Here is a 13,561-nt window from a genome sequence, read left to right as displayed (position 1 = left end):
GTAGTATGCTGAAAATTTATCTGGAACACTAGCAATGTGAAGTAAATATTTGAGTAGACTTTAAGATACCAAGTAAATTGCTGTGTGCATTGTTAAAGGCCTAAATAGGCTTTGCAAAGATAACAGTGGGTTTTTTTAACCTTCCCGATTCAGATAATTTGCTTAATGCTCCACCCAAATCTGACTTTATAGGCAGATCGTCTGCTCTAAAGTTCAGCAAGTAAAAGCAAGCTTCTAGGCAAAATTTCTAGAGCAGATAGAATTATCTGCTAGACGGGATTAAGAAAACACATCTGGTGCAGATGCGAGGGATTTGTCGGCCAGAAAGTCCAAAGTCACAGGAAGGGACAGGAGAGAAAAGATTGAAGCAAGGACAGAGAAGGAAAAAGGACGAGAGAGGCAGGAGAGACACTGTCTCTGGGGAGCGACAGAGTGCCCTGTGTTATCAGCAGGAGACCCGAGCCTGTGGATGGCCAAGCCTAACCAGCTCACGTCTGTTTTGCTCTTGAAGCTGCAGGAAAAGACGAGACAGATGTTTCAGATGTGCACGGAGAGACGATTTATTAAGTCACTGCATTACAGCACTTTCTTTTCCAAAAGAAATTTATCGTGGGAAGACACAGCACAGTGAATGAGACCACATGCAGGTTATTATGAGAAAATGGGCAGTAGCTGACGAATTTCAGAAACAAATAGTTTATGCACCCCAGATAAATGAATAACCCCACTAAGGAGCTCATATTCAACTAAGAAACAAAACAGGTCACAAAATGAGAATGGATTTTTTTTTTTAATTCTTGGGATAAATGAGTAATATCATCGTCTAGTCCTCCACAATGGAAGACTTGGAATCTCCAACCGCGGAGAAGAGAAGAGCTTCCCCTGGCCTCTTGGACTTTGGATTCCACAGGCTCACAGGCTGTGTGTGTGATGTTGACAGAGAGGGATACTGTGAGGGGCTCTTAGACTCAAGGACAAGGGACCTGACAGGGCCTCACCCACAGCTCGCTGCCCTTGACTCGTCTCTCTGGTCTCTCGGCTAGCCAGCCTATAGCAGAGATCGTCCCAAGACCTGGCTTCTCATCCCAGCTCGATCCCTTGCTAGCCAGAGACTTGAAGTGGCTTATCTTCTCTGAGCTCGATTTTTTCCTTTGCAAGGTGGCAGTGGTAATGGCCTACTTTTTCAGCTGACTTCAAGGGTAAAACTCAAGGAGAAAAGCGAAAGTGCTTAGAAAACCATAAAGCCATAGAGAAATGGCCAGGGATTCTCTGGGTTCTCCCACAGGCCCACTGGGCCCGCAAACATTTTTGCTGTGGTGCCTCCCATTGTCTCTCTGTTTGGCCTTTGGGCAGCCAACCACCTCTGTGTTGGTTTTGGAACTCTCACCATCCCTTAAACACAATTTTCTCATTCCGTGCTGCTTTCTCACTGCCCCTCCCAAGCTGATCTGTTCTTTAAGGTCATATTGGCTAAGAAATCATAGAGTTCACACAAAGTGAGGACACATGTTGTAAATTCCCTGCATGAGTAAGATCCGCAGCTCCTTGTGCCAACTGCCTTCATGCCAACCCACGGTCACATCCCTTCTGGTAATTTCTTATCCGTGCTCAATCATTTTGGGCACTCCTCCTGTGAATGTAAGCTTGGACACTTGGGATGACAGCATTGTGCATGTTTTGTTCATCATTCAGCTTACTTTGTTTTTGTTGTTGTTGTTGTTGTTTGACAGAGTGGACAGTGAGAGAGAGAGAGACAGAGAGAAAGGTCTTCCTTTTTTTTTTTCCACACCCCACAATGGCCGCGGCGGTCGGTGCACTGCGGCCAGTGTACCGCACCGATCCGAAGCCAGGAGCCAGGTGCCTCCCCTGGTCTCCCACATGGGTGCAGGGCCCAAGGACCTGGGCCATCCTCAACTGCTTTGACAAACCTCCCTGCCTACTATGTTATGGGGTTTATGCAAAATGGAAAAAAAAAATGAGGAAGACGTTGGCCTTACCCTGCAGGGTCTCTGTCTTCTAGGGGAGAGAGGTATAAATGGTGATAGCACAGCACAACATGGAACAGAACCATGTCCCAAGAATGTAGAGGAGGAAATGATTAACTCCCCTTGGGGAACTCCATAAAGGCTTCATTGCATCGTCGTATCTTCTACATCTGAACTCCCAACAAACAATAAGCCTGAAGAACGAAGAAAGGAATCAATGGTCAGGGATAACTGAGTATTTTTAAGGGTCAATTGGTATTTAGCAGGTGTTGCAGGAGCAGGCTATAGATAAACATGAGCAAAGAATGCAGATGGTAAATATTGTGTTGCGCCAGGAGCCCTCTCTTACTGCAAAGGAGGTGGGAAGTAGCCCAGAGTCAAAATACTGAGGGCCTGTATGTCATGCTAAGAAGTCCAGATACACAGGGGTTCAGAGGCCAACACTGTGGCGTAGAAGGTTAAGCCTCCGCCTGTGGTCCCGGCATCCCATATGGGCACCGGTTTGAGTCCCGGCTGCTCCTCTTCCGATCCAGCTCTCTGCTATGGCCTGGGAAAGCAGTGGAAGATGGCCCAAGTCCTTGGGCCCCTGCACCCACATGGGAGACCCAGAAGAAGCTTCTGGCTTCGGATCGGCCCAGTGTACTCTCTCTCACTCTCTCTCTCTTTCTCTCTTGTGCTCAAATAAATAAATAAAATATTTAAGAAAAAAATGATGGTACAAAAGACTACAGTGAGAATGGTATACCACTGCTTAGGAGATAAGCTCAGAGTAAACACGACATCCCAGGAAAGCTGGCAGCACCAAACTTCTCCTATAAGTCACAGCTGATTTTGTCAGCTGAGCACCGTTGTAAGTGGTGGCTCCACACAGTGCTGGACTCTGCCCTGAAACTGGTTTCTACTGAAACAAGGCTAAGAAATCTCTCTTTACACACCTTACCTTCCATCTTCAAGGCTTCCCCCTCTCACCATTAGAATAACTAAGGGTTCATAGCAAACACTTCTAAGCGATGGCAGAGCAAGGATTTGAAGCTGGTCTACTTAGTTACCAAATAGAGTAAATTTAGTTACCAAATAGACCTGCTACATAAATTAGGTTTTTGTCTTTCGGCAATTATGGGCTACATAGTAACAGAACTGGAGAATCATAATCATGTTTGTGCTTAACCTAAAATTATAAAGCTAAAGCTATGTTTCTAGAAGATGCTATCAGACCACTATACATTTTGACAGACACAAAACAGACTACTGTTACAGGATGTTCTTTCCCAGTATTAATATTGAACTGGAGTTGTGTGCATCTGTCACATCATTTAGATTGAAAGATTAGGAACATTTCCCTTTAGCTGCCTTGTCTTGACCGACAGGGGTTGGGGGAAAGGGCTGTACCCCAAGATCCTCACCCCAAACCCACCATCTGTTAATGCCACTATCAGGTCATCCCCACCCTGCGTGAAACGCCTCTGGTGTCAAAACCCAGCTGGGGATGTTTGTGAGCTGCTAATAGTGTACACGTGATCATCACTAACCGTTACAGGAATGTTTCTCATCTTCTAATGATACCCACAGAAATAGCTCCGTGGACATCTATGACAGCTGAATTCGGTAAAGGCCCTGCTATGGTTCAAAGTGACTGAAGTCCAGGAGACTCACAGATTTTAATGGGAAAGTGCTGCTCACCCCAGCCCCTGGCCCCTCTGTTCCCTCTTCACCAGTGCCAGTGCGGAGATCCCTGCTCTCACCCACAAATTACTCTTACTGGCCCCTGGACGTTCTCCCAGTCTGGGGCCATCATCTCCCTGCTTCCACCCAGCTTCCAACTGCCCAGAACGTGGGGCTTTTTGTGCCCTTGTGTCCTAGGTCCTCTTTGGCTGCTGACGGGGAGCCCTCTCGAGGCACCCCCTGAAGCAGTTACCCTGTGTGTCCCCCCCATATCTCACTGCCTTCCTCAGGCACCATAATCCAGACACAACTGGATCTCCTGATGCCCAGAGACAAATGCATGGCGCGAGGCTGGCTTACCTCTGGGTTCCCAGCAATTGGCACAGTATTTTGAAGTGCAGTAGAGGAGCAGGTGTTTTCAGCGATGTCCCCACAAAGGCCCTTGATAACTTGCATGGCTGGTGCGGGGAGCTGTCCTTAAGAGCTGCTTGGACCAGAGCAGAGACATCCCCTATACACACAAAGACCCAGAAAATACTTGGCACACCTGTTTGCCTCCTGGTTTCCATGCCTACTGATTAAAAACAAAGCCTAGCATTGCTTATGCACTTTCTGGTCCAAAATCATTGCTTCCCAGCATAAAGCACAAACCCCCTGAAAGACCGGAATGTGGGACAGATCGATGCTGAGCAGGGAAAAGGCCAGGGCCACAAGACATCTCTCATCCGGGAATGGGGCAAAGCAATGTGAAGGTTCCTGGATGACCAGAGGCCACATGGTGACACTCAGTGCTTGGAGGAGGGCGGGACTTTGAGGGTGGCAGAGGGGCATGTACATGGCAGCCCCTAGAAACAGGCAAATGCTCTTCCTAAGCTAAAATAATTAAGGTGAGAAATTAAACTTCAGAAATTGACTCCAGCACTGAGTCTCTGCTGGAAAAAACGGGAGAGAGACAGAGAGAGAGAGGAGAGAGAGAACAAATGTCATGACTAAATCCAGCACCAGGATATAAAGGATGAGACGCTGCCAACAAGTTCATGGGAAAAAAATGAAAAGATCCATTTATTTTGGAGTAAAACATACTTGTAATCTATTTATAGTTTTTTTCAGAATAAGCATTTTTCCATGAATTTTTCAAGGACCCTTTGTACATGAGTGTCTATGTATGTACAATATACATATCACAGAGGCCAAAAAAATTAAAAGGAGCATATTATAGGAAAGTAAAGAAAAGTGGCAATACAGGGGCCAGCGCCATGGCTCACTTGGTTAATCCTCCGCCTGCGGTACGGCCGGCATCCCAAATGGGCTCCGGGTTCTAGTCTCGGTTGCTCCTCTTCCAGGCCAGCTCTCTGCTGTGGCCCGGGAAGGCAGTGGAGGATGGCCCAAGTGCTTGGGCCCTGCACCCGCATTAGAGACCAGGAGGAAGCACCTGGCTTCTGGCTTCGGATTGTGCAGCACCAGCCGTGGCTACCATTTGGGGAGTGAACCAACGGAAGGAAGACCTTTCTCTCTGTCTCTCTCACTGTCTATAACTCTACCTGTCAAAAAAAAAAAAGTGGCAATACAAATAAGGTTCAGGGTTCTAAAACTATCAGGAGGATGGATATCTGCAAATGAATTTAAATCCTCCAAAAGCCACCAGCATCCAAAGCAACTGATAGGGAAATCAAGCCGTGAGGATGAAACAGAACACAACAAGGCATAACATAGGTGCACTATTTGAAACTAGAATTGTGATTGCAGGAGCCAAAACAAGTTTTTTTTTTCCCCCAAGAATCTCTGGGAGATTTATTTTTCAGGTTTAAAAAAAAAAATCACATCGGAATTCCTAAGTCATGTAGCTCATTCTCAAGAATCTGAGGAATGGCGAGATGGAGAAGGCATGAATTTATGACTATGTGCGACGTCTCTTCAGAGAAGCACCGCTGGGAAGGCTGGTTTGGGGCTCACTCTGCTGGTTACACCTGAAATGTGAGGTGACAGCTCTAGGAAGCAGGGATGGGAGCAAGGCAGGAAAAACAATACCACGGTAGACTTTGGCTCTCAAAATCTCTCCTGAAGTTCTGGAAAGATTACCTAAGCTCCCCCGACTCCTGGCCCTGCAGATGACACTGGCCTCTGAGGAGCAGCCTTTCCCAAGCAAGAGAGGAGGACCAGGGCTGAGTCTCCTGAGCCAACTGGAAGGACTGGGAGAACCCATTAAAGAGGCAGCCATGGTCTGCACAGTCAAAAATAAATAAATAAGCCATGACTTGGCAGAGAGTGATCCTACAGAGGTTTTCAAAAAGCTCGTGAAAAACACCTATTATGAAAAAAAAATTATACGGGTTTCAAAGTTTTTTGCACTGACATAAACTACTTTAAATTCCATTTTTTTTTCCCATGAACTTCTTGAAGTTCCCAGCAAAGGAAAAAAAGAAGTACCTTCAAGATCCGTATTAAGGAAGAGAATTAATGAGGAACTCATTGCTAACAACACTGAGGACAGCCATCAGAGCAGAATCTTTTGGATTTTATTTGGCGGGGGGGGGGGGGGGGGGGTGTCCATTGCAACATTTGACAGAAGTCAAATGACACAGTGCTGGAAGCTTCTTCATCCAAAGGTTGGCTAGCTTGGATCCCTCACAAGAGCCTTTCTTTCTTTTTTTTTTTTAAGATTTATTTATTTACTTGAAAAATGGAGTTACAGAGAGGGAGCGGCAGAGGCAGAGAGACAGAGACAGAGAGAGAGCTAGCATCCACTGGTTCACTCCCCAAATGGCCACCATGGCTGGTGCTGGGTCAGTCAAAGTCAGGAGCCAGAAGCCTCTTCAGGGTCTCCCACGTGGGTCTCCCAGGGAGCCAAGGACTTGAGCCACCCTCCACTGCCTTGCCAGGCCATAGCAGAGAGCTGGATCGGAAGTGGAGCAGCCAGGACTCGAACCAGTGCCCATATGGGATGCTGGCACTGCAAGTAGCACCCCAATCCACTATACCACAGCACCGGTCCCGCTAAGGCTGTTCTTACAGACATGATAGACAAGCCTGTACAAGAGACCCAAGATGGCAGGAGTCATTGACCATGCATTAAAAATTAAGTGTGAATGCCCCAACCAATCTGTTGGTAATTGGAAAAAAAAGAAAAAAAAAAAAAACCTATGCATGCACAGCAAAGAGCAAGCTGATCTCACTTCAGTTTCTCTGGTAGTGTGAGTGTGGTGTGACACGTGAGGCTGAGGGTGGAAAGGTGGGGGAGGGTGTGGAGACAAGAGAGCCACGCAAGAGGAGCGGCTTGGCTGAGCAGAGGCTCAGAACAGTCAGAGGGGACCTCGAAGTCAACGGAACAAAGAAGGAAAAAGAAAGTTTGGCAACACACTATATTTGCAGGGAAAATGATACACACAGGCACGTCTTTCTTTTAGTTTTAATGATCTGTGAGCACAGCAATCATCATTGTATGTGTGTGCAGTATACACCTTTTTTTTCATTTATTAAACTTTTATTTAATGAATATAAATTTCCAAAGTACAGCTTATGGGTTACAATGGCTTCCCCCCTCCCATAACTTCCCTCCCACCCGCAACCCTCCCCTTTCCCGCTCCCTCTCCCCTTCCATTCACATCAAGATTCATTTTCAATTCTCTTTATATACAGAAGATCAGTTTAGTATATATTAGGTAACGATTTCAACAGTTTGCCCCCATATAGCAACACAAAGTGAAAAAAATATTGTTGGAGTACTAGTTATAGCATTAAATAACAGTGTACAGCACATTAAGGACAGAGATCCTACATAATTTTTTTTTAAATTAATTAATTTTCTATGCCATTTCCAATTTAACACCAGGTTTTTTTTTTTCATTTCCAATTATCTTTATATACAGAAGATCGATTCAGTATATAATTAGTAAAGATCTCATCAGTTTGTACCCACACAGAAACACAAAGTGTAAAAATACTGTTTCAGTACTAGTTATAGCATCACTGCACATTAGACAACACATTAAGGACAGATCCCACATGGGATGTAAGTACACAGTGACTCCTGTTGTTGACTTAACAATTTGACACTCCTATTCATGGCGTCAGTAATCTCCCTAGGCTCTAGTCATGAGTTCCCAGGGCTATGGAAGCCTTTAGAGTTCGCTGACTTTGATCTTATTCGAATAGTCAAAGCAATCTTGTACAACAAAAACAAAGCCAGAGGCATCAGAATACCAGATTTCAGGACATACTTCAGGGCAGTTGTTATCAAAACACATGGTACTGGTACAGAAACAGATAGATAGACCAATGGAACAGAATAGAAACACCAGAAATCAATCCAAACATCTACAGCCAACTTATATTTGATCAAAGATCCAAAACTAATCCCTGGAATAAGGACAGTCTATTCAATAAATGGTGCTGGGAAAATTGGATTTCCACGTGCAGAAGCTTGAAGCAAGACCCCTACCTTTCACCTTACACAAAAATTCACTCAACATGGATTAAAGACTTAAATCTACGACCTGAAACCATCAAATTATTAGAGAGCAGTATACACCTTTTCATTTGATTATTGCTTATTGCCCTTGTATATATTCCTGCTGATGGTAGTCTTATTACTTTTTCTTTACTGAACTCTTTATTTAGCAGAGCTTTAAGCCTTTGACGCTAATGTCAGTTTCAAATATCCTATCTCAAAATTAAAAAGTAGATAAATTAAAAAAAAAAAAAAAGTCCACAGGACTCCCGCCAGAGTGTGGGACAGAAGCACCACGTGGCGGCTGGTGAATGCCAGCTCAAAGAATGTGAGAGGAAGCTGGGGAGTTGGGGTGGAGGAGACAAACGCAGGGGAGGGGCGATCAAAGAGGGGTCAGGTGAAGCCAGGAGTGGAAGCCAGGATCTGATTCCTGATTATAACCAGTGCTTGGCAAATCTGCTGAAAATACGTTGAGGGACAAGAGAGCACCGTGTAACGAGATCTAATCTCGTGTGAGATAATTCATCACTGTGATTGAAGTCAGGGAACAAAAGTCTGGACATGATGCCCAGTGATACAGAACCAAGATTAGGGGCGAGGAGAACGGCAGCATAAGTTGGAACAGTCTTCAGTGCTGGTCACACCAAACACAGAGAAGCTGCCTGTTGTGGAGAAAGTAGCAGGGAAGTCTGACAACAGAAGCCCCGTTTTTATACTCTGCTCACTGAAGTGCTTAGATTTTAGCAAGGGCAGTATGAATATTTCCTCATTTGTAAGAAGATAATGATAAGGATCATTCTTAACTGTCTCGTGGAATTATAAGAGCTAGATAGTTGTTGTGCGTAAAAACACTTTGTAAAATTGATCTTGAAGAATAATGGAAACAGGATTGAGGGAAGAATGCAATATTAAGATAACTTGTGAAAAATAAAAGCTAATACTTCATTAACTACCATGCTGCAATGCCTATATTTAGTGTTTTTAAGCACAATGCCATATGGCTTAAAAACATTTTCATTTAACCTTCACAACCACCTTGAAACGTGCCCAGCGTTATCCGCATTATATAGATGAGGTCAGGCAGGGTAAGTGATTTTTCCTTAGAAACAGGCTACCACCCATAAACGAAGTAGCCAAGTAATAGTTTGTGCCTTGGTTTCCTATCATTGAGAAAACTCTAACTCCCAGAAACAACAGGAACATAAGCAGACAACGTCTTTAACTTCCCCCTGTGAAAAGCATTTTATAAGGTGTTACCGAAGTTCTGACAGTCTGAAGACCCTCTGTGTCTAATCCTCCCCAGGGCTCCAAGATGGTCACCATGCAAATGTCTCCAGGGGAAAAAAAATGATGAGACGATCTCACCTGACCAGGAAAACATGGAGTCCCTGATTAGCAAACCGAATCAAATGTTATTGCTTTGGGAAAACCTTTTCAAAAAAAAAACGCAACAAAAGCTCTTGTTTACTTATCCAAAGGAGCTGTGTCCAGCTCACTGGAGTCAAAAGTGATATCACTGTCCCAAAACACAATCGAGGTCCCTTAATCCTGCCTCTTTTGATCTCAAAAGGTGGTAACATTCAGTTCGGAGCTCACTCATCTGTAAATTGCATCACATTATCTCTGAGTTATTTAAGAAGCCAGCTCTGTTTGGTTTCAGGCATTTTAACCTGCTAAAGGCAAGAACAAGAGTTCACTCCATAGTTCTGGAGGGCTTCCACTTGCCACAGCCACCAGAGAAAGCAAAATGCTCGAACCCATTGGGAACCAGTACGTGGTGGCCAGGCCGGTGTACTCCGCAAATGCTTTTGCAGAGGAACATAAGAAGAAAGACAGACATCACAAGACATTGCTGGATCATCTCAAATTGTGTTGTAGGTAAGACACTTTTTTGTTTAAGACACGACACCGGCATTAGGAATTTAAAAAGAACTCTCTCTTAGATTTTTCTAGCTTGCAAGCTCTCCTTTCTGGCTGTTGTCCATAGCCCAAGGAACCTTTTTATCTTCAGTTTCCAAACATTCAACTCCCTGGTAGAGCTGGAAAGGTAGTGTCTAACACGAACACCACGTCGGCTTTCAACCGAGTTTTTCTCAATCCAACAGCTAACAGATGGGGACAGAGGCAAAACTTCCAACTGCAGTGTTGCACAGTCCACACCGAGGATGACAAAGGAGCTCAGCTATGGCTCAAGAAAAGCACACATTTTTCTTTCTTTTTCTTTTTTTTATTTTTTTAAAAAAGGCTTTTGATGGTGGCCAGAGGGCAGTTGAAGTGGGTGAAGAGTTGAGGGCTAGTGCTGGGGAAACTGCAAATTTAATCTCCAATATACTGGCATCTGTACCAATGTCTCACCTACAGTTGGGTCCTGAACTGGAATTTGCTATTGATGGACTCACCTGCGGCTTTCAATGTTTTCAGATGTTCCTCCCGGAAGGTCAAGGAGATTGTCTTCTCTTTATTACCCATAGCATCTTGGTTACCAGGGTACAAGCTGAAGGAATGGCTGCTCAGTGACATCGTTTCAGGGATCAGCACAGGGCTGGTAGCTGTCCTGCAAGGTAACTATTGTTTTTTGTTTTGATAGAATTCATACACCATAAAATTCACCATCTAATGTGTACAGTGCAGCAGCTCTTCATCTACGTGCTTGGCTATACAGGACATGTTCACCATGTCCACATCATCTCCCCAAGCTCCCTTACCCACTAACAGTCACTGCACATCCCCCCCACCCACCCACTTCCCTGACAATGCCTTCCTGTCTATGTGGATTTCTTAGACATAGAACTAGACCTTATGTGACACTTGATCTGATTTCTTTCCCTTAGCATAACATTTCCAAAGCTCACCTATAGTGTGGCATGAATCAGTCTTGCATTCTGTTATATGGACAAATAACAATCTATTGTATGAACAGACCGCATTTTGTTTATCCACTCATCAGCTGATGGACATCGGAGATGTTTTCCCTTTGAGGCTGCTGTGAATAATATCTATGAATATATTATGAATAATATGAGTGAATAATAGCATCATGGATAATGCTATTATGAACTTATATGTGCAAATTTTGTGTAAAATATGTTTTCATCTTCTTGGGTGTATCCCTAGACATGGTGAGTCATATGGTAACTCTGTGTGTAATCATTTGTGGAACAGCCAAATGATTCTCTAAAGTAGCTGCACCATTTCACATCCCCACCGGCAATGTGTGAGGGTTTAACATCCTACACACTTATTGTTATTCCCTTTTTTATTTATTTGAGTTATCCTAGTAGATGTCTAATGGCACACATAGAGGTTTTGATTGGTATTTCTCAAATGACTCATGATGTTGAACATTCTTTGTGTACTTATTGTCTGGTTGTGTATATCTTTGGAAAGAAAGCCCAAATCCTGGGCTCTCTTTTTAATTGGATCATTTGTCCTTGTATTGTGGAGTTGCAAATATTATTTATATGCTCTGGTTACTAAGCCCTTCTCTGATGTACAATTTGTAAAAAATTGCCTACATCCTGTAGGTTGCCATTTCACTCTCTTAATAATAGCCTTTGAATACACTTTCTAAAAATTTTTATGAAGACTTTTTTCTTGGTTGCTTATGCCACAGGTGCCATTTCTGAGAAACAATGGCCCCATCCAAGTTTACAAAGACTGACACCCATATTTTCTTCTAAGAGTTTTTTGTAGTTTTAGTTCTGACATTCACATCTGTGATGGCTTTTGAGTTACAAAGGTAATTTATTTTTGAGGCCCACTCTTAAATACTAGTAGAACCTAATGAGAAGTACGCTGATTCCTCCTGCACAAAATAAGGACCCTGCTGTTTGTGTGTTTCCAGGTTTAGCCTTTGCACTGCTGGTCAACATCCCCCCAGCCTACGGGCTATATGCAGCATTTTTCCCGGTCATAGTCTACTTTTTCTTTGGCACTTCTAAACACATCTCTGTGGGTAAGTTAGTTACTGGACTGATTAACACTCCCATTGCTTTTTCCTTTATGAACTCTATTAACTGCACATTGTATCAATTCCAAATTGTGTGCAATCCAAGAGGCAAGTTCAAGTTTCCTGTAAGAACCTGGACTGGGGTTTGGGAAGAAATGAAGTCTTCTCGTGTGCGGGGGAGGCACATATCTCAACTCCACTTCCTCCTCCGATAATTAGGTCCATTTCCGGTTCTGAGCATGATGGTGGGAGCAGCAGTTGTGAGACTAGCCCCAGACGACGGTATATCCACAGACCCCTCTAACAACTCGACGGGTGATTCGCTGACAGACAAGAGGATAATGGTGGCTGCCTCAGTCACATTCCTCACCGGAATCATCCAGGTGAGAACCATGTCTTCTACAATCTGCTTGACCTCGCTGTGCCACGTCTTTCTGCTCTCGCATCCTCCTGCTACCCCTCCAAAGGGTTCCTCTCGCTCTCTCTCTGGTTGGCATCTCTCCTCCAGAGGGCCACCAGCAATACTTCAGGAAGGGCCGTGGTGGACCACAGCCAGAGGTGGACCCTCCACACTGCAAACCCAAGTGGACGTGGCTCTAGATGGAAGGAAAAACGGGAACAGGAGGTGCAAGTGGAGAGGAGCGAATGCTTAACTCAACAGAGCGTTGGGGAATTGAGAGACTCACAATCATATGTAAGCAGTAGTTACACTAGTGGCTTTGGAACTCTCCGGCGACTGTAATCTAGTGGAAAGGATGGGGCTTTGCACTTTGAACTGTGTGTATCGAAGATTTTGGGGAAAGCTGAAGAGGATTGTGTTAAGGCCTAAAACCTCACTCCCAAGCCACACCCCTGACCTCGTGGGTTGAACAGGGAAAACGGGCATAGACGTGTCAGGATGTCACCTGAGTTTAAGATCAGTGATGTTATTGATTAAGGCCATCTCTTTGAGAAAGTAAAGGTCAGTCCCTTCAGGGACATGAGTGTGTGTCCTACTGACAATGTGGTTCATTGCTACTAACACGTTTCTGAACTAAACACAGAAATGGAAGCCAGCTGGACTCTCTCAACCACAGCCCTGACTACATTCTGGAGCCATGAGTGGAAAGACAATTAGCCAAGGGAAGGGGGGAATCTGTCCAATTCACTTTACTAGAAAAAACACTGATGCCTTAGGGGAATTAGTCCCCCTTTGCCCTCAGCAAAAACCAAGCACTTCTGGTATCCAATATATAGTTATCTATTTCTAAAGCAAGTGATGCAGCCTGTTTGAGGGACTCTGAATGGACGCTCATCCATGCATGCTGCCACAGCTGGATAGTGTAACTGAAATCATCTCAGTGGCGCTGGTGTTGTGGCACACTGGGTAAAACCGCTGCCTGCGACACTGGCACCCCATGTGGGCACTGGCTCCTGTCCAGCTGCTCCACTCCTGATGTAGCTCCCTGCTAATAGCCTTGGGAAAGCAGTGGAAGGTTGCCCAAGTATTTGGGCCTCTGCCACCTACATGAGAGACCT

General features: G+C 44.5%; 1 protein-coding gene across 1 annotated transcript in view; it reads left to right on the top strand.

Annotated features, from left to right (window-relative positions):
• The first annotated feature begins 9,841 nt into the window (after nt 1-9,841).
• SLC26A3 (solute carrier family 26 member 3) overlaps nt 9,842-13,561 on the top strand; it is a 29,568-nt gene continuing 25,848 nt past the window's right edge. The window contains exons 1-4 of the mRNA XM_062195550.1: nt 9,842-9,972; nt 10,516-10,655; nt 11,939-12,049; nt 12,263-12,426. Of these exons, the coding sequence (XP_062051534.1) occupies nt 9,842-9,972; nt 10,516-10,655; nt 11,939-12,049; nt 12,263-12,426 (546 nt within the window). The remainder of the gene's footprint in view (nt 9,973-10,515; nt 10,656-11,938; nt 12,050-12,262; nt 12,427-13,561) is intronic.

Source organism: Lepus europaeus, chromosome 1, assembly GCF_033115175.1.
Source record: "Lepus europaeus isolate LE1 chromosome 1, mLepTim1.pri, whole genome shotgun sequence".
Taxonomy (NCBI): domain Eukaryota; kingdom Metazoa; phylum Chordata; class Mammalia; order Lagomorpha; family Leporidae; genus Lepus; species Lepus europaeus.
Note: the sequence above shows the minus strand (reverse complement) of the source record. Positions and strands in the feature narration are given on the sequence as shown.